At 42.0% G+C, this 27,036-nt stretch overlaps 2 protein-coding genes across 6 annotated transcripts; one reads left to right on the top strand and one right to left on the bottom strand.

Moving 5' to 3' along the window:
* The first annotated feature begins 1,003 nt into the window (after positions 1 to 1,003).
* nup54 (nucleoporin 54) lies at positions 1,004 to 9,140 on the top strand. Of its 5 annotated transcripts, none has more exons than XM_036140324.1 (15): positions 1,031 to 1,140; positions 1,570 to 1,677; positions 2,451 to 2,531; positions 2,706 to 2,741; positions 3,236 to 3,316; positions 4,837 to 4,995; positions 5,222 to 5,448; positions 6,373 to 6,560; positions 6,655 to 6,851; positions 6,919 to 6,973; positions 7,216 to 7,309; positions 7,639 to 7,746; positions 8,068 to 8,187; positions 8,485 to 8,595; positions 8,724 to 9,140. In XM_036140324.1, the coding sequence occupies exons 1-15, from the start codon at positions 1,098 to 1,100 to the stop codon at positions 8,850 to 8,852; spliced, it is 1,737 nt and encodes a 578-aa protein (XP_035996217.1). In that variant the 5' UTR covers positions 1,031 to 1,097; the 3' UTR covers positions 8,853 to 9,140. The 5 variants fall into 5 exon arrangements, with proteins under 5 accessions (XP_035996218.1, XP_035996219.1, XP_035996217.1 ...); XM_036140323.1 differs by having other exon boundaries at positions 2,706 to 2,870; XM_036140325.1 differs by lacking the exon at positions 1,570 to 1,677 and having other exon boundaries at positions 1,004 to 1,140.
* Positions 9,141 to 10,888: 1,748 nt separating this feature from the next.
* Positions 10,889 to 25,862, bottom strand: LOC105938126 (serine/threonine-protein phosphatase with EF-hands 2). The gene is made up of 19 exons (XM_012879759.3): positions 25,568 to 25,862; positions 25,166 to 25,235; positions 25,065 to 25,082; positions 24,935 to 24,943; positions 24,566 to 24,693; positions 22,470 to 22,524; positions 22,118 to 22,293; positions 21,878 to 21,992; positions 21,724 to 21,770; positions 21,482 to 21,648; positions 20,487 to 20,523; positions 20,251 to 20,400; positions 19,813 to 20,160; positions 14,500 to 14,685; positions 14,263 to 14,405; positions 13,193 to 13,299; positions 12,945 to 13,108; positions 12,754 to 12,841; positions 10,889 to 11,180 (listed from the first exon to the last, which is right to left on the bottom strand). Exons 2-19 carry the CDS (start codon positions 25,215 to 25,217, stop codon positions 10,996 to 10,998), a joined length of 2,175 nt encoding a protein of 724 aa, XP_012735213.3. The 5' UTR covers positions 25,218 to 25,235; positions 25,568 to 25,862; the 3' UTR covers positions 10,889 to 10,995.
* Between the last annotated feature and the right edge of the window lie 1,174 nt (positions 25,863 to 27,036).

The following is a 27,036-nucleotide window of genomic DNA, read 5'->3' as shown; positions in this document are numbered from 1 at the left end:
AAGGCCCGTATTTGTGGAACCAAATAATAAAGACAAGGCTGTTCCAGCTAATCAATGGCGAAAACTCACCACATTAACCGTGGTAAGAATATCAAGGAAACGGGGGAAAAAATAGATGGTGGACTTTCGTAAGTAAATTTAATATTACTCTGTGTTGTCAATAAACCTTTCAGTTTGTAGCTAAAACATTGAATTTCTCCATTGAGGGATAGATCAAGGATTTTTTATTCTTTTTAATGTTTTTCTAGTCAGGTCTTATTTGTAAAGCAGTTGCAAACAGCTTTCTGTATTTTGGACTCATGCTCATGTGAATAATTCGGGTAAAGAAAGAGCAGATAGGTTGGCTAAGGAGGCGATTAAAAAAGAAGATATTGATATGCCGGTAAAGTTATCTAAATCTGAAGGCAAAAGTATAGTTTGGAGAGAAAGCAAGAAGATATGGAAAACTAGGTGGGATAATGAACTAAATGGAATACATTTGTATAGGATACAAAATACAGTTATAGTAAGGATTAGAGGAATAAACATGAGGGGGGAGATAATTATAAATAGAATAAGAACCGGTCACAGTTTTTTTTTTTTTTTAATGGAACTATTTTTAAGATGGGGAAACATCTTACTGGTTTTTGTAGTTGGTGTGATACAGTAGAAACAATGGAACATGCATTTATTAATTGTAGAAAATATGTAAATCAAAGAAGATTATTAAAAACGGAATAAGGTTTTAATAGGGAATTGAAATTTGAGAATGTGGTTAATCAGTTAAATAGTATTGAGGGGGAAAAAGAAGATTTTTCGTTTAAAAAAAATACTGGGATCTTTATGAGAATTTGAGGATATGCTGGTGAAGATTCTCAGTCATCCAGGTCATGGTCATTCCAAAAAAAAAAAAAAAGTCCAGAATTTGAGGATATTAGGATCCAATAGATGGCAGTAGTGCAACAATAATGGATGCAAGCTGCCGTAAAAATCTCAAGGAGAAGAAGAAGAAGATGAATCTGCTTTCTGAACTCCAGGGGGCGGTATGGTGCCACTTTGCAGAGTAGTCACCGACTGAAAAAAGTCGAAGAAGAGCACTTCCGGTGACAGTCGTCAACATGGCGTTCAGTTTTGGCGGTGCCGGGACTAACACAGCCGCAGGTACGAGCGACCTTTGCTCAGGTTTTGAGTTTTCCACGGAACATAAATTATGTGGCGCGTGTGCTTACACGCGTGGGTCCGGCTGTGAACTGAGTTTACAAGTCGTACATCTAAACTGAACGTCCCGGCGAACATGCCGCTAAGCCTCGGCTCTCTAGCAGTGCAAGCTAGCGATAAACGCACACGGGGTTGCTTTGTAGCTTTTACCTGCAGAGTTGGGAGAAGTGTAATGTGTAGTCAGACATGTAATAACTATTACTGCTTAATTAGGTTTCCATACGCCTCCGCTTTGATTAGCCACGTACTAAATATGTTGTCCTTTCAACACGGGGTGTTGTTATTGTTGTTTTTATTTGGTTTGTTTGTTTGTTTGTTTTTTGTGAGATGAAGCTAGAAAGTGCTTAACTCTAACTATGCGTTCTCCTGAAGGAACATCCGGGTTTTCATTTGGTCAATTTGGTGCCAAAACCACCGCTTCGACGACGTTTGGGTTTAACCCCACAGCGACCGCCACCACCGCCTCTTCAGGGTTTGGCAGTAAGCCCTCACAGCTCCTGAAATCTGTTCCTAGAAGATCTTCTCCTCACTCAGAACCACACCTGATTGGTTGCAGATCATTTTTTTAGATCAGCCAGGCCGTCCGCCGGCTTGTCACACACAGTGTCCCGCTAAAGTATGCACACCCCTTGGAACTTTAAAAAAATATGTTATATATGTATTTAGTCACTTTACGAACACGATCTTAAATGCATTTCTTCTTAAGCCTTTTCTAGTCTCTTAACAGGTTTTCCTCCTGTTTGACGGCATCCTTGCATTAACTTTGCACATCTTCCCTGTCCCTGGTAAAGGAAGCCCATTCAACATAAGACGTTGATCCAAGCGGGTGTTCTAATGGTTTTTTTTCCCCCCACTCTTCCATAAAGACCAGATTTATGGATTTCAAAACAAAGCTGTGCTTTTGATAGCTTCTCCTACCTGAAATCTGGATCTCTACAGCTCCCCCAAAGCCACCACAGGGCTTTTGGCTGCTTGGTCTATCAGTTTCGATGCCTTGATTTGGCAATGCTTTTCAGTGTGTGTGTGTGTTTTGTTTTTTTTTAAAGTTCCCATGGTGTGAATACTTTTTGCAAACTGAGCACTGTAGTTCACGTTAGTTCAGTCAGGCCAGTCACCAGCTTGTCACACGGTCACTGCAGCCATCTGTTTGTAGTTCTGACAGAACACTAGTATGAATGAATTCATCTTTGTCTCACTGTTTTGCATTCGCATCTGTGCATCGTTTTAAGCATCGGCCTGTTTGACCTTTGCAGCTCTGACAGCTCCTGCTTTTGGTGCGGCCACAACCACAGCTGCACCGGCCACAGGATTTAGTTTTGGCGCCTCCAACACTGGTAAGACAGATATTCTATCTAAAGCTCGTATCACGTGTACCGTTTCTCTAGATCACCCTCTTTATAGGCACACGGCGGGTGTTAATAGTACTTGTCGTTTTGAGCACTGGCATTGTCGTTTACCTCCCGTGTTACTCTCTCCTTTTTCCGCTGCCTTGCCTGCTTTGGCTGCAGGATTTGGGGGGCTTGGAGCTGGAGGCACCACAGCTGGTGGGTTTAGTTTTGGGGGGTTTGGTGTAAATGCAAACCCAGCAGCAATCAGCTTCAGTGTAGGTGGCTTTGGTACAGCAACCACAACTGGCTCTGTTTTCAATTTTGGTAATAGCCTGGCTAGCACAGGTAGAGGATCTTTGGGATTCAGTTCACTTTGTGCCTGTAAATCATGCATCGTTGTTTAGTTTTTCCACCTCAACGTGGTGCTGTGTTTTTCTTTTCTTTCTTTTTCCATCCCACTTGGTGATTCTAAATCATTGCATTTGCATGAAAAGTCTTGAGTTATTTACGTATCCCTGTTGATGCCAATGAGAGTATGTGTGTTGTAGAGAGAAAAAATAGATGGGAATCATTTGTCAAATTCTTCTCCAATCGTTTTAGAAGCTTTGTCACGATTGTTTTCTGCTGTTTTTTTTATCCTCTTACTGTCGTTTCATCTCCTTTCTGTAATTTCTTTCATCAAACTTGTCGTCATTCTCATTGATCTGCAGGTGCGTTCGGTGGCTTCGGGACAACTACAACCGCTGCTGCACCAGGATCCACTTTCAACTTTGCGTCGTCAAACACAACAGGTCAGTAACACATTTTCCAAATAGAAATTTGGACATTTAAAAAAAAAAAATATGTTGCTCAGTCATTATCAATACTTGCTTAGTTGGTCAGTGTTGTCGCTGCTGATTCTCAGCCGTGGGGGTTTTAGACACCAGTGCCCATATTCACAAAGATTCCTAAGAGTAAAAGTAGCTCTTAGTGAAGTCATTTTAGGAGAAATATTAGAATTTATTAGAATTATGGGAGTCTTAAGCAGGGATGATGGTGGAAACAGAGAGAGCTGATTGGCTGATCCACCATCTAAACGGTGGAGGAAATAAGCACATAAACTTTTTTAACAATCATACAATTATTAATACGTAGATAAGAGAAACTTTATCATCTTTACAGGGGGTAATTAATTAGTTTAAGCGGCTCTACCAAAAAATTTTTGGATAATGATGAATGAAAAGTGGAAACATTTACAAAGAATATATAAAAGAGGTGAGAAAGTATTTTCTGTCGCATGATGATGTCAGTAGGCCAAATGGTCATCTAGAGGTTTGCTTGTGTTATGCCATCCTCGCTTTTGATTGCTGCACGCAGCGCGTCAGTTTCCAGGCTGGTGCGTAAAGCACCAAGACGCAGAGAGAAAAAAGCGCATTGATCTGCAGCAATACGATTCAAAGACCGCCTGTTTGCTCCGTGATCCAAAGACCGGTCACCTCCCAGAGATGACGAGACAGATGCACTGCTGTTCATTTTGTTATTTACTTTTTATCTTTTTCTTCTCCGTTTCATGTTGGTCGTTTTGCCAAATACAACCATTTTATACATGCAGGTAATCTCAGTAAAATGCTGACAGGTGAGTGCACATTTATATGAAATAGACAAAGGTAGTAAAAGCACATCCAGATTAGGAGTTCAATAAAGTGGTTCAAAACATTTTGATTCTGTGTGGCAGTCAATAAATCTTGCTAGTTTTTATCATCATGCGACTAATTTCTCTCGTTTGATCACCAGGAGCACATTTGTTTTTGTTTTTTTCCCCTTTAATATCAACCAATCACATCTTTTAAAAGACAGCGTCACACCTAGCAACAGGTCAACCACACCTCCCCACTAAGATAACAGTTTCTGCCGTCTCCTTACTCAGAGTCGCTCTCAGCAACTATCTGAATCACTATAAGGCTCCTAGGTAGGATTTCTTTTAGGCTCAGATAGGAGCTGTCTGAGAGGACTGTGAGAATCTTTGTGAATACAGGCACAGGACTCTGGGTGATCATGTTAAGATTCCTGTCTCCATATTCTCCCACCCATGATATAGGAGAGGACTGTCCCGTCCATCATCACTCGTTCCTGGCTCCTATTAAATAATTAAGTGTATAATCAGAGGGCAGATGATTGACGCTAACCCACCACTAGATGTCACCCTTTATCTCCCAGAACATGGGACCGTATCCTAACTTCTGCAAAGCTGGCATTATACTGCAATTTCCAAGTACTCTAGACCTAATAGGTGGTTTTCTTCCAGGTCATAATTATTTAAATTTGTTCTCAGGAGGCCTGTTTGGTAACACGCAGAACAAAGCGTTTGGGTTCTCATCCGGGCTTGGAGCTGGTACCACTACTGGAGCAACAGGCTTTGGAACTGGATTAGGAACAACCAGCCTTGGTGGGTTTGGATGTTTTAATATCCAGCCCACACAGCAACAACAAGGTCAGGAATTTATTTTTTGACATGCAAAAGTATGGAGAATGATGGCTGTGCTTTTAAAATGCACCTTTAGCATACTTCTTTTTAAACGTTTGCTTCTTTTGTAGAACATGGATAGGATTCATCTTAATCTTTTATTTATTTAACCCTGATTTAAAACATGGTTAGGGTATAAATCTCACCATGACTATCTGTTTATTTCCCCTTTCTGCTGCTCGTCTGTGAGCAGGAGGCCTGTTTGGCCAGCTGACACAGCAGCAGGGTCAGGCTCAGCCCACCCAGCTTTACCAGCAGGTCACCGCTCTGTCAGCCCCCACCCTGTTAGGAGATGAACGGGACTCCATACTTGCTAAGTGGAACCAGTTGCAGGCCTACTGGGGAACGGGGAAGGGCTACTATGCTAACAACAACCCATCAGTGGAGTTCACTCAGGAGAACCCTTTCTGCAGGTTCAAGGTAAAGTGGGGAAAGTTGATTCATTCAGCTGTCACTCTTTAATTTTGATATTAAACATACTTAAATTTGGATTATTTAAAAGTATTTTCCAGGTCTAGATATATATGGAAAAAAAGTGTGAAACATACCTCCATTTTCAGGCTTTTCCTCCCCTTGTTCAATTGTTTATAAAATGTTATTCATTCATCCCTCACCCAACCATCCAGCTTTTTCTGTTCTATGGATCCAACCGTATTGGTCCATCCATCCTAGCATCCGTCCATCCAAGCATCCGTTTCTGCATCCATCCGTTTCTGCATCCATCCATCCAAACATCCATTCATCCAAGCATTCCTGCATCCAAGCATTCCTGCATCCATCCATCCTGGCATCCATTCCTGCATCCATCCATTCCTGCATCCATCCATCCTAACATCCATCCATTCCTGCATCCATTCATCTTACTATCTATTCCTGCATCCATCCATTCCTACATCCATCCATCCATCCTAGCATCCATCCATCCATCTTAGCATCCATCCATTCCTGCATCCATCCATTCCTGCATTCGTCCATCCAAGCATCTGTTTCTGCATCCATCCATCCAAACATCCATTCATCCAAGCATTCCTGCATCCATCCATCCATCCATCCATCCAGCCATTCATGCACACATCCATTCTAGTCCATCCACCCAACAATCTAGTTGCCTGTCCACCCAGTTGTGTTTGGCCAGCTGTCCATCCTTCTGATGCTGGTGTTTTGCAGATTCCATATTTAAACTCTGAGCTCTGTAGAAATATCTTCTATTATTTCAAAACTTCTGCATTTCTACTTTGGAACTATACTAAAGATGACTATAAACTCTAAGCGGGAAAGGGTATGCAATGTTGACATGAAAAATGCGTAGAAACCCTGTTTTCCATCTATATGTTCTTGTTGCAGGCTGTGGGCTATAGCTGTGTCCCAGTAAGCAAGGATGAAGATGGTTTAGTGGTGTTGATTCTGAATAAAAAGGAACCTGACGTACGTGCTCAGCAGCAGCAGCTCGTTGAGTCGCTGCACAAGGTTCTGGGAAGCAACCAAACTCTGACCGTCAACGTAGAGGGTGTTAAAGCTCTGCCCAATGATCAGTAAGTTTCTGTAACTTTACTTTCAAACACAGGTTCCTCCTTCATACCCAACGGGCACGAATCCTGAATAAGTTCCTCTTCATCTGTTGTCCAGGACAGAGGTGATCGTTTATGTCGTGGAACGTTCCCCCAATGGCACCTCCAAGAGGATCCCTGCTTCCACCCTCTTCGGCTTTCTGGAGCAGGCTAACATTAAGGCTCAGCTCGCCCAGATCGGAGTGGTCATGTCGGTCACACGCACAGAGCTGTCCCCGGCACAGCTGAAGCAGCTGCTGCAAAACGCTCCAGCAGGTAAATGTGCTTCGCAGTAGCTTTGTAATTTTGCTGTTGACATCAGCTGACGGCGTTATCTCCCCAGGAGTGGATCCCATCATTTGGGAACAAGCCAAAGTGGACAACCCTGACCCAGAGAAGTAAGCTGGAATGTGTTTTTTTTTTTTACTTGTTTCTTGCTTCTATCCAAACAGCTCATAAATCTTTCTAGATCCTCAAATGTTGTTTTTGTGTGTATAAATCAACATATCTGTCTAGTTTGGCTTTCACATCCCATAGTTGGAGCCAGCACACCCTTTATAATCACAGTAAACAGAAAAACACACAAACCGGTGCACAACATTCCCACCTAGGGCTAATTTGTTTCCTTGTTTTCCTCCAGGTTAATCCCAGTACCCATGGTTGGTTTTAAGGAGCTGCTCCGCAGATTGCAGATCCAGGAGCAGATGACCAAACAGCACCAGACCAGGGTGGATGTGAGTAAGAATATCTTCTGCTATTGTCTCTAGATTCAGCCATTGTTAGGGGAAAGAAAAGGTAAGAAATGAACACGGGGCCACCTGGTTATCAGAAAAGGAATTCAGAGGCAGATATCTGTTGTTGTCAAGGACGGTGCACAGATGTCCAGTCAACGCTCACTGCCAACAACTTGTTTTCATCTGACATTGTTACAAATCAGGAGGAAAAGGATTTTAGAAAAACTTTCTTATTCAGGACTTCAAATGAAAATAATCTTGACTCTTAAGAGTGAGCCTACTCGTTGTTCGTCATCCTGTCTTCATTTACCCCCTTCGTCTGCTTACAGATAATCTCCAATGATGTCAGTGAGCTGCAGAAAAACCAGGCAACGACTGTAGCCAAGATCGCTCAATACAAGAGGAAACTGATGGATCTCTCTCACAGGGTCCTGCAGGTAGAGTCTGAATTCACTCCAAATACCCATTCAGAGTTTCAGTTCACCCATAAACCATAATATAGAGCTGTGATTTACACAAAGCCAGCTTTTAAACGGCATCCCTCCCTACTCCGCATGTTCTGTGTTCAGGCAGGATATACTGATCCCTGTTCTTTTTCTTCCACGAATAGCAAATCGCTACCGAGTACCATGTGTATACTTAATCAAGTTCGAATGTGCTGGCGCCGTCCGCATCTCTCCCTGCCCTGTAAATTCCTCTTCAGTAATCCTGCCATATTAATCATTGCTTTTGTTTTATTTATTTTTTTATTTTGAAAGGTCCTGATAAAGCAGGAGATTCAGAGAAAAAGCGGCTACGCTATCCAAGTGGACGAGGAGCATCTCAGGGTGCAGCTGGACACCATTCAGTCAGAACTCAATGCACCCACACAGTTCAAGGCAAGTTTGTACATAAACTGGATCAGCCTGTCCTCTAAGAGGCCATTTTTCATTTCTTTCACAGAGCGAGTAAACATAAAATGAACATAAAATAGGCTACTGTTGATTTGAACCTGGATATTATAGTATTTTCAGGTATTAGTATATAAAAAAGCCTTTTTTTACAATTTGAATACATCAGTGAATCGTAAGTGGTGCATTACTCTCTCTAGCTCTTATGAATCGAACCTCTGTTGTAATTCAGACACACGGTTTTCATTCAGTGTCTGTGTTTTTTTTTTTTTTTTTTTTATCCAGGGTCGATTGAATGAACTGATGTCCCAAATTCGAATGCAGAACCACTTTGGAGCAGTGAGATCAGAAGAGCGCTACAACGTCGATGCAGACCTCCTCAGAGAAATCAAACAAGTAGGATTCACTATTTTTATTACCACATTTCTAAATCTATGACTCTCATTCCTTTTGACTGCTAATACCAGCAGAAAACACTAGAATATATATATTTTGTAACTGAAACGCTGTTTTTTTGCTTTCAGCACTTAAAGCAACAACAAGAAGGTTTAAGTCACCTGATCAGCGTCATCAAAGATGATCTGGAAGACATCAAACTCATTGAACATGGACTAAACGATGGCGGCCACATGAGGGGGGGCATCTTGAGCTGAGGACACATCCCTCCAACCTCAACATGTGTTCAGACCTATCGGCCTGAAAAGGATCAAATTTCACCTGAGAGGGATAAACGAATGTCTTATTTTTTGAAGGTTTGGATGAGTGGTTATTCTCTACTGTCTGGACTGAGTTAGACAGCTTAAAGTAGACTCAACACGGTCTAATCAAAGCTGGCTGCCCTCATGTTAAATCAGATTATTGATATGGGGCTATAAATGTGCCTGGAAAGTAAACAAGCTGCAGGAGTGTGTGCCACGATAAAAAAAAAAAAAAAAAAAAAACCGAATGTAAATACATCTTTGTATTTCTTTCCTTTTATCCTAGTAGAATGATAATAAATTTTCTTTGAATTAAACTATATATTCTTGTATATGTTTGTGGATTAGAAGCTGTTTTTTAATTTATTTTGGTGGTGGGGGGGTAGCATTTCTAGGCTGCTTTCTTGTCTGTTTGCTGCTTTTGATTTGCTTATTTATTGTAATAATAGGGTCCATTTCTTGTTTACCTTTTTAGATTAGGACTTTCCTACATCTCATCAAAGCAGGGCTTCAGATAATAGGATTTATGTCCTGGATTTGCATCCCCTACTCAAATGAAAAGGCTGATTGGCAGTTGAACTTATTAGGCGGCTTCAAACCGATTACATCCCCTCGTGCAACAGGGTCACCCACATCCCAAGCGACTATAGTAGTATCCAGAGCACCAGTAGAGGTAAACATCTTGTCAGATGTGTAGAAGCAACAAATACATATTAAAAAAAAAAACTTTGGCTTTAATAGGAAAATATATATATATATAAATGGTTACATAAACGTATTCATAACACCTCCACAGACAAAATGACAATAAGAACAGGTTGTGCCAATGAAAATCACTATATATGAGAAAGGAATAAGTTGATATTTTTTTAAGATGAATTTTCATTGGAAATACCTTGTATACAGGAGGTTTGATATTCCAATAGAGCAGAAGTGCTCAGTTCTAGTCCGTGGGGGCCAGAGTCCTGAATGTGTCGCATGTTGGGTATATATACCAGAAAGGAAAAAAAATCTGGCTAGGATCTGCTTGGCGTGTATAAAATAGCATATAACTTCCTTAAGTCTACAATTTATTAATCCTGAAATTCTTGGACATGGGGAAAAGTGTGTTCGATACCCATAAGGTAACATAAAAGCCTTGGGTCCTTCCTATGGCCAGCGATACTAAGATGCCCACGGAAGGTTAACTTGGTCTGAGTTTATTTGGTCATATCATTTGTTCTGGTAAGTTCTTTCACTTAAACCCACCGGTGATTCATTTTCACAGTTTTTGCAAGAGAAGACAGATATTTATTTAAACCTCCCTGATATATGAAAGAGTTAAGTGATCTCACGCACCCTAAAAAGTGTCCCAGGTTATTTGGAGGGAGAAACAAGCCCGTTGCATCACAGATCCTCCATTAAGCTTGATAACTGGTCAGATGTGCTTTTCCTCATCCTCTTTTTTCTTCTTCTTTTTTTTGTTACTATATATGGTTACCTTTACATGAGCAGCTATTTTCTTGTCTGTATTCACCTGCATCAGTAGTACGGCATGTTCTTTTCTCTTTCCCATTTTGAAAAATGGTTTAAAGAAATAGACTGTGTTATGTTTTATTTCTCTCTGTGGAAGCAAGGAGTTATGGGTTACTAATCAAATTTGCTAAAAGCTCGAAGAAAGTACTTGCGTTTGGACCAGCTGGAGGCCAGGTCATCTGTATTAAATGATAATGGGCATCAAGCATCGTCACCCATATACAACGGTTGAACAGAATGTATTTTTATTTCCTTTCACCAACTAAATATGTCATCTTTAAGTACAAAATTTTGGTAGAAAATCATGATACAACTGCAGTAGCTAGAAAACACCTGCGTTACATCTGGATGAATAAAAATGATAACCTATCCACACAATACAGTCAGTTCCGAAAATATGGATCCAGGTGATCTAGCCAGAACAAGACTGTCAAAAGTCAGATTTTATTCGTACAGCACATTTAAAAAAAAAAAAAAAAACAGCTAAATAGGCGACGTGCTTAGTCTGGTCCTCTGACTGGGTTTGGCAGTTTTCAAGAAGGAATATGTAACCTACTACTGCTTCTATTCCAACTCCAGTTCGTCAGCCATGTGAGGAGAGGTCCACAAGGCGAAAGGCCTCCATGAACTCATTGATATCGATGCTGCCGTCCTTGTTGAAGTCCATGCTCTGGGCCAGGTCCGCGATGGCTTTGTCGCTGATTTCCATTTTCAGATGAGAGCTCAGCAGTTTCCAAGTCTGACGGAACTCCTCAAAAGAGATCAGACCTATAAGAAAATCCCAGATCACGACTATTGAAGGCAAAAAGTAGTATGTTACAAAAAAATAAAGTGTGATTGTACTGCTGTTAAATATACACTATTTTTATTTACATGTGTAAAACTAGATTAAACGTTTACTTTAATTCCATTTTAAATAAACTACAAGTTCAAATGTAAATTTTAGTGGTCAATTATTTCATGGTTTTTGTTCCGAAGGGATGATATTTAAATCGTGGCACAATTCAGTAAATAAATTAAATGTTAAATTATTTAAAATTTGCATCATCTTGTGAGAAGACGGATGGTGTACTGGGGTATCTCCTGAGCATCACTGAGCTGCTGCACAGTCTGAGGTGTCAGATGGACCTCAGCATGATGTCCCAGGGAGGTTCTGTTGGATTTAGGTCCAGAGAGTGTGGAGCCCAGTCAATGGGGTCAGTTCCTTCATCCTCCATGAACTGCCTGCATATTCTTGGCCAGGCATTATGATCCACCAGGAGGGACCCAGGACCCTCTGCACCAGTAAAGAGTCTAATAACTGGCCTATGGATTTCATCCTGATACCTAATGGCAAGCAGGCTGCCATTATTTATCCTGTACATGTCTGTGCATCCCTTCACGGATATGCCTGCCCAGACCAACACTGATCCACCACCAAACCCATCTTGCTGAGCAATGTTCAGCGAGCAGCATGATGTTCACCGCAGTTTCTCCAGACCTTTTCAGGTCTGTCCCAAGAGCTCAGGGTGAACCTGCTCTCACCTGTGAAAGAACAAGGAGCCAGTCAAGCTCCACGGCACCGGGCAGTGAGCACAGAGCCTACTAGAGGAAGGCAGATCCCCAGGTTATCCTCATGAAGTCTATTTTTACAGATTTGAGCAGAGACCTTCACTTTTGTGGTTCACTGGAGGTCACTTTGTAGAGCTCTGGCAGTACTCGTCCTGTTCCTCCTTGAACAACGGAGCAGGTACCGGTCCTGCTGATGGGTTAAGGACCTCCGGCAGCCCTGTCCAGCTCTCCTAGAGTAACGGCCCGTCTCCTGAGATCTCCATGCTCGTCAGACTATTCCAAAACCATTAAACCATCCCTGTGTTTTTGTGTTTGTCTTTAGTGCCCCTGTTGTTAATTTCATTTACACCAAAAGAGCCGACACTGATTAACAACTCCTTCTACTACTGACCTGACCAGATCAATATTTAAGAAGCTTAACTGACATAACATAATATAATATAATATAATATAATATAATATAATATAATATAATATAATATAATATATAATTTGTTACCCCTCGCGACCCCAAAAAAGGGATAGCCGTGTTAGAAAATGGATGGATATAATTTGTTGGATTGGTGTGGTCTATAATATTTTATAGTACGCTGCAGCACAAAAAGCATGGAATATTTAGTTAAAGGTGATTTTATTTACCCTCCAATTTTTATTAACTTTAACATTTAATTATGTATTCAGTAAACTCACAAATGCAAAACATTTCATATGTTTAATCTATCTTATATTTGGTATTTACTTCCTATGTTGGAGCACTTCCGCCGCTCCACAGATTCTGTGTTTTACTTACCTGAGTGATCGGTGTCTATAATACGGAAGATGGTTTCCAGGTTAGAGTGGTTCTTGTACATTGTCTCCAGGATGCTGGTATCTGACACCTGCCAAGGAGTTTGTAACAATTTTCATATGTGTCAAATAATCATTATGGTCACACATTTAGAACAGAGTATGCAGCGGGTTAAAAAAAACACACACACACACCTCTGGTTTGGGCTCAGGAATAGAGAGCTCTCTTATCCACTGCTGGTAGTTCACCATACCATGCTGGGCCCTGCTGACGAGCTGCGGGCGCAGCACCCTCCACGGCAGACCCAGCTTCAGCACTCTCTCTGTAGCCGTCGCCCAGTGGCGTAGCGAGATCACCCCTGGGATCAGAGGTACAGAAAAGTTACTTTACTGAGCCGCTTTTACATGAATAGATGTCGAGAGGCGTTCTGTGGTTCCTGTACCCGTGTTGTTGGGGTCAAACTCCTGGAAGGCTCCGATGAGGTCCGACTTGTGAACAAACAGTTGTTGCCTTAGAGCTCGCAGGGCTGACCTCTCAGTCCAGCCGACACTGGTGGAAAAAAAACAAGCTTTCAAAATACATTTTCAGCTTATAAATAAGAATAAAAGGGTCAACTTAAAATACAAAGACATTTCTTTTTATCACTTTTTAAAACCTCTGTTTTCATATCTAATAGTTTCCTTTGGGTTTTTTGCTTGATTCTACAAACCTGTTTCATCGTAAAACAGCAGTTAAATAAAATTCATATTAACTTCATTAAAATAACACACCACTTTAAACCTCAAATTGAAATAGGCGCAAAAGCAATTGGGTCTTTTGAAATAACTGTCGGCAGAACATATATTTTAGCAAAAGTTAAACTCATGACCCAGTTGCTTCAGGTAGCGCTGTGTTTAGACCAAAGAAAGGCTTAACAGTATGAAGCAAAAAAACAAAAATATATAATTATATAAGATATATATATATATATATATATATTATATCTAATATATAATATAGATATATATATATCTATATATTACATATAATATATAATATATTAATAATAATAATATATAAGACATATATATATATATATCATAATAATATATATATATAATATAGATACATATATATAGTATATACATATATATATATATATAATATACTATATATAGATATATAATATATATATATATATATATGTTAAAACATAAATCCATGGATAAATGGTTTATGCCTTGTTGTCAATCAAGAGGATTGTCAGTTAATCTGATATTTTATTTTATTTATAATCAGACTCAGGATTTTAAATGAACCTCTTTCACTATTACGCTATTTTAGCAAGTAATTTTGCTAGATAATGGGATAAAACGCAGGCGTATCTCTTTTTAACTATATACAATTCTGTCATTTACCTATAAATGTATTTTCAGCTTTAATCTGTGTTCAGATCAGTTCTAAATTTGACCGCCATGAGCCTGACTGCCGTTCTCTGACTAATAATTTCTTTGCAAAGTTCAAACTATGCACCTTTGTCTCAGAGTCAGCTCCCTGCATGTGCTGCTGGCTTGGTACTGAATGAAGTGAGGGACCAGATCGGGGCCCATTCTGATGTATGCCCCTCGGTTACTGCCCACCTCATAATAATTGGAGGCGGAAAATATGGTCAGCACCTGCTTGTAACATTAGAGAAAAGATAATCAATATTAACACTTTTTTTCCCCCTTGCAAGACTTTTTTTGTCTTTGTGTGTCTTTTGGTGCTCACCCTGCGATCGTGGCAGAACTCATAGCCGTCCTGTTTGCACTCGTGGGAGCGGATGAGGAGCTGGAGGTTGTGCCTTCCTAGCACCTCCTCAGTTACATCCGGTCCCCAGTAGCAGCCTCCACCTCGCACCTCGTTGGCAATGCAGCCATTTTGTGGCATTGGATCGCTCCATAGAAGGTCCACTATCTGAGCAGATGCATTTCTTGTTATGACATTCATACATTTATGTAGAAATGAAAAATTAGGACACCTTTTAAAACCTGTCTCTTTACTAATATAAGCAATTAAAATAGCACAAAATCACCATATTTTCAGTAGAATCAAACATACAAAAGCTCTAGTAAGCAATAAATTGGGACACCACCCAATTTATTGGTGCAAATGTTAATTTAAATGGCTAAAATATACACGGGCACATGATGAGAACAACATTACTCTGCGTTTTGAAACCGATTTGCCCTGTTTAAACCTCTGACATTGAGTTTGGGTTGCTCCTGAGTGCTGAAGTGAGGGTAAACACCACAGGTCTTTATAAAGAAGATTGTAAAAGATTAAGGAGGCTAATAATTTTACTTTAGACCTTAGAGAAAGTACCAGATTTACAGGACTTTCACCTACTATATTGAGCATACAAATAACTTAGCCACCCCTCCCCCTGCATGTTGCTACACCCTGGAATAAGCTTTATATTTCCTTTAGTTACCAGAAAGTAAAGTTGGGAAACATTCCATCCATCCATCCATCCATTGTCTTCCGCTTATCCGGGGTTGGGTCGCGGTGGTAGCAGCTTCAGAAGGGAGGCCCAGGCGTCCCTCTCCCCAGTCACTTGGGCCAGCCCCTCTAGGGGAATCCCAAGGCGTTCCCAGGCCAGCCGAGAAACATAGTCCCTCCAGCGTGTCCTGGGTCTCCTCCCAGTGGGACGTGCCCGGAACACCTCACCAGGGAGCCTGACTACCGGGCATCTGGTAAGGATGCCAGGAGGCATCCTAACCAGATGCCCGAGCCACCTCAACTGGCTCTTCCCCGGATGACTGAGCTCCTCACCCTATCTCTAAGGGAGAGCCCATGCACACTACGGAGAAAACTAATTTCGGCCGCTTGTATCCGGGATCTCGTTCTTTCGGTCATGACCCAAAGCTCATGACCATAGATGAGGGTAGGAACGTAGATCGACCGGTAAATCGAGAGATTTGCCTTTTGGCTCAGCTCTCTCTTTACCACAACGGACCGGTACAGCGCCCGCTTCACAGCAGACGCTGCACCAATCCGCCTGTCGATCATCCGCTCCATCTTCCCCTCATTCGTGAACAAGACCCCAAGATACTTATACCCCGTTTACACTTACCCTTTTTTAACCGTGCCGAGACCAGTCTGAGCTCGGTAACTGAGATAACTTTCGAGTGTAAATGGATCGCAAACTGAACTGGAGCGTGCCAGACACAACCGGACCGCGCTAAATCTAGACCAGTTAGATGAGTGGGCTCGGCCCGATTTTTCCCTGGCTGGGGATCTCAGATAACAAAGAGCGCATGAGCAGACTGCGAGCAGACAGACTCCTCCACTAGTGATAGCACATTCTCCCCAATTTGGAGAAGGCACTCTACCCTTTTCCGGCTCAAGACCATGGTCTTGGATTTGGAGACACAGATTCTCATCCCGGCCGCTTCACACTCGGCTGCAAACTGCTCTAATGAGAGCGGTTTGCAGCCTATTGGCTTCACGCCCTGATAAAGCCAATAGGACCACCTCATCCGTGAATAGCAAAGACGCAATCCCAAGGCTCCCAAAACGGATCCCTTCAACACCTTGGCTGCGCCTAGAAATTCTGTCCATAGAAGTTATGAACAGAATCGGTGACAAAGTGCAACCTTGGTGGAGTCCAACTCTCACCGGAAATGAGTCCGACTTACTGCTGGCAATGCGGACCAGACTCTGACACTGGTCATACAGAGACCTAACAGCCCTTATAAAAATCCATACTCCCAGAGTAACCCCACAGGACCCCCCGAGGGACACAGTTGAATGCCTTCTCCAGATCTACAAAGCACATGTAGACTGGTTGGGCAAACTCCTATGTCCCCTCCAGGATCCTGCTGAGGGTATAGAGCTGGTCCAGTGTTCCACGGCCAGGACGAAAACCACACTGCTCTTCCTGAATCCGAGATTCAACTATCCGACGGACCCTCCTTTCCAGCACCCTGGAAGAGAACTTACCAGGGAGGCTTAAGAGTGTGATTCCACTATAGTTGGAACACACCGTCCGGTCCCCCTTTTTAAATAGGGGGACCACCACCCCAGTCTGCCAATCCAGGGGAACTGCCCCCGATGTCCACGCAATGCTGCAGAGCTGCGTTAACCAACACAGCCCCACAACATCCAGAGCCTTAAGGTACTCAGGGCGAATCTCATCCACCCCCGAGGCCTTGCCACCGAGGAGCCTTTTAACAACCTCGGCAACCTCAGCACCAGAGAAGGGAGAACCCGACCGAGAGTCCTCATGCTCTGCTTCCTCAATGGAAGACGTGTTGGTGGGATTAAGGAGGTCTTCGAAGTATTCTGCCCACCAACATACAAAGTCCCAAGTCGAGGTCAGCAGCACACTACCCCCACTATAAACAGTGTTGGTACTGCACTGCTTCCCCCTCCTGAGACGCCGGATAGTGGACCAGAATCGCTTCGAAGCCGTACGGAAGTCTTTCTCCATGGCCTCTCCGAACTCTTCCCACGCCCGAGTTTTTGCCTCGGTGACCAGCCGAGCCGCCTGCCGCTTGGACTGCAGGTACACATCAGCTGCTTCCGGAGTCCCACAGGCCAATAAAGCCCAATAGGACTCCTTCTTCAGCTTGACAGCTTCCCTCACCGCTGGTATCCACCAGCGTGTTTGAGGGTTGCTGCCACGACATGCACTTGCAACCTTGCGTCCACAGCTCCGACTAGCCGCCTCAACAATAGAGGCCCAGAACATGGTCCACTTAGACTTAATGTCCCCCGCCTGTTCAAAGCTCTCCCGAAGGTTGGAGTTAAAGCTCTGTCTCACAGGGACTCCACCAGATGTTCCCAGCAAACCCTCACAGTACGTTTGGGCCTGCCAGGTGTGACCAGCTTCCTCCCCCACCATCGGAGCCAGCTCATCACCAGGTAGTGGTCAGTGGAGAGCTCCGCCCCTCTCTTCACCCGAGTGTCCAAGACATGAAACAGATGAAACAGATGAAACAATGACAAAGTCTATCATTGGACTACGTCCTAGGGTGTCCTGGTGCCAAGAGCACATATGGACACCCTTATGGACATTCCATGATGAGCACAGAAGTCCTACAACAGGTGGTTGGTTCCTCCCAACCATGCCCCTCCAGGTCCCACTGTTATTGCCCACGTAAGCGTTGAAGTCCCCCAGCAAAACGAGGGAGTTCCCAGGAGGGGCACTCTCCAGTACCTCCTCCAAGGACTCCAAAAAGGGTGGGTAATCCAAATTGCTGTTTGGTGCATAAGCACAAACAACAGTCAGAACCTGACCCCCCCACCCCGCATGTATGCGGAGGGAGGCCACCCTCTCGCCCACTCCAGCTCGGCGCCTCTCACCATGGGCAACTCCAGAGTGGAAGAATGTCCAGCCCCTTTCAAGGAGACTGGTTCCAGAGCAAGAGCCATGCGTTGAGGTGAATCCAACTATCTCTCTCAACCTTTGCGCACTAGCTCAGGTTCCTTCCCCACCAGAGAGGTGACATTCCACATCCCAAGAGCCAGCTTCTGCACCCGAGGATTGGAACGCCAAGGTCCCTGCTCTCGACTGCCACCCATTTCACAATGCACCCAACCCCTTTGGCCCCTCCCATAGGTGGTGAGCCTATTGGAAGTTGCGAAACATTCCATGTCGCAAATAGTGATTTGTCACTCTTGTCAAGGTGGCGCTGTTTAAAGCTAGAGTTGGCAAGCTACAACCTGTATTTCTGTTAAGTAGCTGCAGGCTGGGCGTCTGAGCAGATACCCTGACTAAGTAACCAGCTACCAGCTTGTCAGCCTCCTCGTTTTACTCTGAAGCAGGGCGCAATGGAGAAGTATAGTATTCGTCACAATAGGCAGTTGTAAAATACTACAAAATAATAATCTAATGTTAGAGATAACATTGTTTTAACTGATAAGTGATGATATCTTAGCAGTCATGAATAATTGTGTTTTTTCTGTTTCAAATAAAAGCAACCACATCATGTCTTTCATTTTTGTTTCAAAATGTGGGAAACACAACCATATGGTAACACGTTGGTATTTTTATTATCAGTCCGTGAGTGTATCTCACATCTGAGATAAGGTGCAGAGCGTTTGAAAGCCCAGTTTTGCTTAATGATCATATGTAGTTGGAACTACAAAACATTTCTATAGCAATTAATCTTAAGCCTTACGCTACAAAAACAAAAACTGTCAAATCAAAGTTTAAAGAGGCCTAACCACATACTATGGTCATACAAAAATACCCCAAAAAACATATATTCATCTTCAAATAAAACAATATATGCCAACTGCTCGTGCTGACAGTGTTTACTTGTCCTTTTTGAGCCTGAAATGAAGTTTGCACCGGTTGTGACAAACGTTGCGGTCTGCCAACAATAGTATCAGAGAGCAAGATGGCGACAATTGCAGCAGCGATTGTAAGAGCCAGTAGGCTGTCCCGCATTGCCTTAGACTAATGTGACAGGGTCTACAGGGTCCGGTTGAGTTTAGTGTCACAATGACGTTTACCTAATTCAGTCATTTGACGAAAAAGTTTGATGTAGGGAGTCAAAGGCAAGACATGGTCCTTCACTCAAGAGCCCAACCCCTTTTGTCTTCCCGGGTGAGAGTGTAACAGTCTAAAATATTCCTGTTGTCCCAATTGGAAGGTCTGGAATACATTAAAGCTTGGCTAGCCCAAAATTTTTAAAATTTAACAATAGGAAAACTGTGGTAATTGCACAGTTACTTAGTTACTTAACCTCTGGACACTGCTGACTCGCTTGGCTCCATTGCTTCTCCTTGTTGACTCTTTGTGCATGTGCAATATCATACTTTCGGTCACATGGTCTTGTTGTGATAAATATGCACAAAAGTGCTTTGTTTACTGACAAACGGAGCCAAAACAAGGTGTAAAAACAGGATTAAAATATAATAAACCAACAGTGGGGAATAATTTAGTCTTTGCATGCAACCAGTGTTAGCTACTGATGTAGTACGTGACTAGGCCGCTTTAATCCTTTTGACGATCAGTTAATCTTTTACTTGGTGTGAGAGAACTGCTTCGCGCCATGTAGAGACCACAAAGCAACGTCTACCATCACTTACTTGTTTCCACTCATGGCCATGTGTTTCCATGGGCTCTCCAAACTCTGGGTCCGAATCAGAGTCTGGTGTCTTCATCTCTCGGTAGGACTGATCAAACCCAGCCAGCCTGCGCCTCTTCTTCAGCTCGTCCTCCACCGAGCAGTTCGGCTGGTTGCCGGTGATGGGCAGGTTGTGGAGGGAGCGACGTGGGATGTTGTTCTTTTGAATCAGGGCAGAGGTGTTGGTCAAGGAGCGTACCCGACGACGGCCTTCTGCCGGTCCTGACGCGTTTTCGTTTTTGCCGATCACCGTCTTGTCGCCATTGAGTGTTTGACGGGACATTTTAGGAGGCCGTAGGACTGACACATACTGTGCATTCACAAGGTCAACAGGTTTAGCTTTTCTAGATTTGCTCTGTAAAACACACTAATCGGAACTAAAGCTGAAGGCCTCTCTTACTCTGTGTCTGTCCATCCTGGTGACCATGTCGAGGTCTGTTGAGTCGGAGATCCCTCCGTGTACAACTAGGACCTTATGGTTGATCACTGTGGCCAGAGGAAGCCAGCTGAAGATCTTCTGGAGCAGCTTTAAAATCTTCTTGCCGTGCACCTGAAAGTCGAGTCAAAACACTTTGTAATAGCGTTGTAATTACATAACATCATGCAACTACTGGTCATATTAACTTTCATACTCACCCTGTATTTTCCCAAGACCTCTTTAGTAAAGCCATATCTAAAGAGAACACATGAATAATACCACACAAGTTTAACCAACATGAGGTTAATGTTATATTCTATGAAACACATTTATTTAAAACATTTAAAGGGAACAATCAGAGATCTTTAAAATTAGCTTTTTTAATTCAAGTTCATGTCAGTTTTAGCAGGAAGGGGGTGGGGGGCTGTCCAGTGTCCTCACTATGAATGAGGAGTAGGCCAGTCAGCTGGGCTTCATGGAGAAGAAACATTATACATCGGTAACTCCTTATACTGAAGAAGTCTCTTGGAGAAGAGATGAAACATTTTAACAATGAACCCGTGCGGAAGACCTGCTGTTTTTTGTGTTATTTTGGGTTTTTTTGCGACCTGGATTACTGAGATGCACCAGGGTAAAATTATACATGATTTCTAATAGTTTTTACGAAGAAAAGTCTGAAGTCAGCCCCACACCTCAAATCTGCCTTTTTTCAGCCATGACTGTCTGCTTGCCACTATTCCATAAGAAACATATTTGTGGTGAATAACTAAGGGGCCTCCCTACTGAAGCTGCTACCATCGCGACCCGACCCCGGATAAGCGGAAGAAGACAGACGGACGGAACTAAAATTTATCCTTTTGCACGTTTTCCCACCTGAGCTATGGACCTCTGTAGGGTTCATGTCTACTTTTTTGATTAATGCACTACTCAGTCAGCCTTCGGGCATAGGTGGATGGACATATCTCGGAAGGTTTTCTATTGTGCCATACTCTTTCCATTTTTGTATTAGAGGTTTAACACTTCTTTTTGAGAAAGTCAAAACTAAGGATATTGCTTTATAACCCAACCAGGCTCTAAATGTCTTCACAACTTTGCATCTGAGTGGTCAATTTTTGTTCCTTGGTCTTTATAATGCTGCTTGTTTACGTTGGTGTTTAAAAGGGAATTAGAATAAATGCAGACGGATGCTGGGAGCATGAAGCAAAGATTTTACCTCAGGTTAACAATGTGATCTTCATGGTTCCCTCTGTTCAGATGCACATCATTGGGGTAAACAAGCAGGAACCCGAACAGGATGAGCATAATTTCTAACGAATTCTTGCCACGATCCACAAAGTCTCCATTGAAGATGTAGGGTTTTTCACACGATGGTAAACCATTCTAGACACATTTAAAAAAGTCAGTAAAATGGGCATCTTGACTGAAGACACGAGGACCTGCATTATGATTAAATACCTTATAGAATATCAATAGCAGATCTTCTAGCTGTCCGTGCAAATCCCCTGAGAACGACAAATCATGCAAAATACCAAACGTTGCATAAGCAGTAAAAATGTGAATATATGATGAAATATTCATAGAATATAAAAAAAGGCCTGCTTCTGTGTACCACATATTGTAATCTCCTTTGTGTGGCAGACAGAGACATGATTGATGTTTGGAAGGATTCGTAGAAGTCTCCAAGTTTCTCCAAGAATCTGTAGGACATAGCGAGCGTGGAGCTGCTACTGGGAGGAAAGCATGTGTAAATAAATCAAGAAAACATTGCCGACAACTGCTTTGATCTTCTTTTCTCATGCGGGCATTTGTTATCTACTATCTTGAGTTCTTCATGGACCAGTGCACCCACTTGTTTGTGCTTAAAAGCCTCCATTAGCTTTGACAACCCACAGAATGTCATGGGGATGGTGAGGTGAGGGCCGCTGTAGCTGGCAGGTACCTCTATGTCTTTGTAGCAAAAATATCTTTCCCAGTCTGCATCATGGCAGATCTCATTCTCCCGAAAGATGTGAGATATAAGGTTTCCTTCGATAAAGAGAGGAAGGAAGTCAAAAGGAGTTAGAGCATCAAGTAGAAAAAAATGACAGCCAGTCTAAATCAGAAACAGAAGGAGCAGATTGTTGACTTTAGCAGACTGATGATAAAAAAAAGATGTAGCACAGAAGAGTTAATGGGTTCATAGCTGAGAATTGTTCTCTTACTTTCACTGCTGGTTGGGGTGAAGTGGTCCATCAGGAAGCCGAAAAAATTGTATAGCTGTAAGAAGAAAACACATTTTAGATAAGAAAGCTTTGTTTCAATGAGCAACATATTAAAACCAAGAGTTTACTGCAAAAGAGACAGTGCAAAACATAAAGTACACCTTTGGCTGATTGTAGTGTGCACTTTTTAGATATTGAGTGATCGACCAAATAACAGAAGCCATTGAATGATAACAGAATGTTTGTGCTCAACAGTTAATGCAAAAGCAACCAGTGATACACAATAGCATCAACTTGGCTCCGGTACATATGTTACATAATGGAAACAGAAAAATGCACTTCTTAATGTTTTGTTCTGAAGGGGTACAGAAATGTTTATTTACATGTTCACAGCTGACCCAATTAATAAGTGAACAAAGCTGCTGCTCTGGACCCGAACCAGCAGGGGGCCCCCAGGAGTGCTTTAATGGTTACTCATAAAACACATTCCCGAATTACATTTTGATTATCAAGGCTGAGCATCCTGTTTAAAACTGTTATAAATAACAAATGTAAGATTTTTTTAAATTAGGGGTTTTCAAATAGCTTGAAAAATGAACCAGTTCTGAACATTAAAAAGAAAACCTTCATAGTTTATTAGTTATTAGTGAGGCCACAAGTTCAAACCCCTTGGCTTTTGTTGCCAGCGCTATAGACATTAATGGCCATGTGTTGAGTTATTTTGAGGGGGCAGCAAAATTACAGTGTAACAAAAGCTTTACACTGACCACACTGTATCAAATTGTGTATCAAATTGTCATATCTTCAGTGTTGTCCTATGAAAAGATATAACGAGATATTTACATAAATGTTAGGGGTGTATTCACCTTTGTGAGATAGTGTATAAGCCGAACATGCCAATATGCAATCACCATAACAAAGATCATAAATCTGTTCATCTTGCTGCAACAAAGACAACATGAAATACTTCAATAACGTTATAGTAGTTCTGTGTCACCGTCGGTTTATATAAAATAAATCTCTGTTGTGCTGTTTAAAAGTGACCCTTCACATCTGGGGGATATCTACTGTGCCCTACAAGATGACTCATACCACATACGTCAGTGAACTTTATTCTGGTTTTATGTAAATTTGGTCCAAAAACATGACTGTAAGGGTAACTGCTCGCTATAAATTGCCCTTAGGTGTGATGGTGTGCATGCATGGCTGTTCCTGTGTGTCTCTGTGTCGCCATGTGATGGACTGGTGGTGGCCTGTTCAGGGCGCGCGCACACACACACACACACACACACACACACACACACACACACACACACACACACACAATCCTGCAGGTGTAGATAATGGATAGATGAATTTTGCAATTTGTGAAAACCGTTTGATTTTGATCCTGTCTGACCAGAGTACCTTCTTCATATCTATGTCACCTACATGGTTTGTGGCACAAATGTTACATTTTATAGCCTTCTTTCAACATTGCCATTCTTTTTACCATAAACAATTTGTGGAGTGCTCAAATTATATATTCTCCAACCTAAGCTGTGGATCATTTAACCTTCTAGAGTTACCATGGACTTATTGGCTGCTTCTTCAGTTCATGCTCTCCTTGCCCAGCCTGTCACCTAAGGCGGACCATCATATCTTGGTAGTTTTGCAGTTGTAATATACACTGTCCATTTTCTATATAGCTATATGGGATGTTTGAAGCTTCGTTATCACTTATCTTTAGAAGTCACACGAGTGTAAACTGTGTGACTTCTAAAGATAACTGGGAGCACTGCATTTTTTCAGAGGTTTTAAAGTAAATGAGCGAATTACAAGTACAAGCCACACTTTTCAGATTGTTATTTTGAAAACTGGTTTGAAAAACATGTATCGTTCTTCTTCCAAAACACAATTATACCCATCTTTGAGTTGCTTTATCAGATGAAATTTCAACATTTAAATTCAAGGTTGCACAGTGACAAAGTGGGAAAAAGTTTGAGGGTAAAATATTTTACACTATGCTGTATACATAAAATTAATATAATAAATATAATAAAATATCAGACATTTGAGACCAATAGACTATTGTCTGTGCAACATTTTGACCTTACCTTTATTTGATCTTGCTCCCCTGCGTATTCAATAGACTGGAATATGTTCCACGTGCACCTGCGTCTCATTTCCAGCCGAGCAACATACTGTCGATACCAGCGCTGGATCAAAAGTGCAGCTCTAATCGCTACGAAACCAAAAGTGGAAAAAGCATAAATCTGATGAAATGGCCGGGTTTCACAGAAACTAAGCCGTGAGGATGTTAATTTCCAACTAGTTGTTTGAGAAATCTAAGCTCTCGGGCTTGAAAATGTTCTCGTCAATCATAATGAAGTGTTTTCTTTCCTAATCCCAAGGAACACTTTGAGCTGGAGTACTAAAACATTACAGAAAGTAGTAAATATCATTCTAGATAGAAAATGATTTACCTGTGGCGGCTTTCCAGAATGCAAAAAAAATAATAAAAAATAGGTTCAGATTACAGCAGTTAAACACACATTAACAGGCCTAAGCATGGATTTTAGCTGTAAAGGTTTTGCTGAAGCCTAATTAAGTTACCTGGAACGGAGATGCTCACTGAAAATGACAAAAAAAAAAAAAGACATGGAAGTGTTGCAGTGAAAAGAGGATTTATTTCAAGTTGTGTAAAAATGAAATACCTCTGTCACATTTGTTCTGCTGTATTCTGGGTTTTCCCATGCCACATCCCATGACCCTTTGCTGCTTTCCCTGTCACAAACAATGTGAGTGAGTATGAGATAATTGTGACCTTGTATTGTGCAACCTGGGAATGGTTCAGTAACAAAATATCTACATACTAAGTAGCACATTTCTCTACTTTTTTCCTTCAAACTCATAAAACAGCTGCTGAATGAAATTTCTAACCAGTGTGCACAAGATGTAAGGATGTGTGTAATGTAAGAGCAATGTAAAGATAAAGATAAATATATTTTAAATGCATTCTGTAAATTTCATTATATTTTTAAAAGTGATAATACATTAGTCACATTATCTTTCAATTTTATGTTTAAATCTGGCGGAATGACTGAAAACGTGCTCACCTGTAGGAGTCACCCGTCGTTCATTACCTTCCCTCACTTCCTCCGTTTTAAAAAATTATCTTTTTGTTAAAAACGCCCCCGCTGAACAGATGCAGGAAGAAACATTTTTTTATAAAAATATGTTATGTTATCTCATTGTTTGCTTCCTCTGCAGGTTCAGTGGCAGTAACATTGTAGCTCTTCTCTGGTATACAGCCATGTGTTGGCTAAAGCGCTGGGGAATATCACAGCCAGGCTACTGTAATCACTCACTCAAAACAAGATGCAGTTGGATTAGGATTAAACTTTACTACAGCTCACATCTACGCTGAATAAACAGGTGAGGGCTCTGTTAAAGGGCAGCAAGCCTTTCAAAAGGATCTTATGCAGTCTCACTTAAGGCTGGGAGTTATCAATGTGACTCATTGCAAAGATCTGGGCATTGATCCCTGACCTGTTAGATATGTAAATAAAAAGAACATATTTTGCAATTGATACTTTACTAAAAGAAAAAAAAAGTGACTAAAGTGTTTCAAAAAAGCCTTTTTTTCTTTAATGCTTAAATTATTAAAATTTGAATCTAGAAATGTAAAGTTTTTATAAACAACCATGTTTAATATATATATATATATATATATATATATATATATATATATATATATATATATATATATATATATATCAGGGGGTAGCAGCTTCAGTAGGGAGGCCCATACGTCCCTCTCCCCAGCAGCTTGGGCCAGTTCCTCCGGGGGAATCCCAAGGCGTTCCCAGGCCAGCCGAGAGACATAGTCCCTCCAGTGTGTCCTGGGTCTTCCCCATAGGCCTCCTCCCGGTGGGACGTGCCTGGAACACCTCACCAGGGAGGCATCCAGGAGGCATCCTAACCAGATGCCCGAGCCACCTCAACTGGCTCCTCTCGAGCCAGTGGAGGAGCAGCGGCTCTACTCTGAGTCCTCCCGGGATGACTGAGCTCCTCACCCTATCCCTAAGGGAGAGCCCAAACACACTATGGAAAAAACTCATTTCAGCCACTTGCATCCGGAATCTCGTTCTTTCGGTCATGACCCAAAGCTCACGACCATAGATGAGGGTAGGAACGTAGATCGACCAGTAAATCGAGAGATTTGCATTTAGGCTCAGCTCTCTCCTCAACACAACAGACTGGTACAGCGCCCGCTTCACAGCAGACACAGCACCAATACGCCTATCGATCTCTCGCTCCATCTTCCCCTCATTCGTGAACAAGACCCCAAGATACTTAAACTCCTCCAGAGCTGTAGATCATGCCCTGGTGAAGCCAATAGGACCACGTCATCCGTGAATAGCAGAGACGCAATCCTAAGGCCACCAAAACAGATCCCCTCAACACCTTGGCTGTGCCTAGAAATTCTGTCCATAAAAGTTATGAACAGAATCGGTGACAAAGGGCAACCTTGGCAGAGTCCAACTCTCACCAGAAATAAGTCTGACATACTGCCGGCAATGCA

Source organism: Fundulus heteroclitus, chromosome 8 (assembly GCF_011125445.2).
Source record: "Fundulus heteroclitus isolate FHET01 chromosome 8, MU-UCD_Fhet_4.1, whole genome shotgun sequence".
In the NCBI taxonomy this organism is placed as follows: domain Eukaryota; kingdom Metazoa; phylum Chordata; class Actinopteri; order Cyprinodontiformes; family Fundulidae; genus Fundulus; species Fundulus heteroclitus.
The sequence above is the reverse complement of the archived record's forward strand: the minus strand, read 5'-3'. Positions and strand labels throughout refer to the sequence as shown.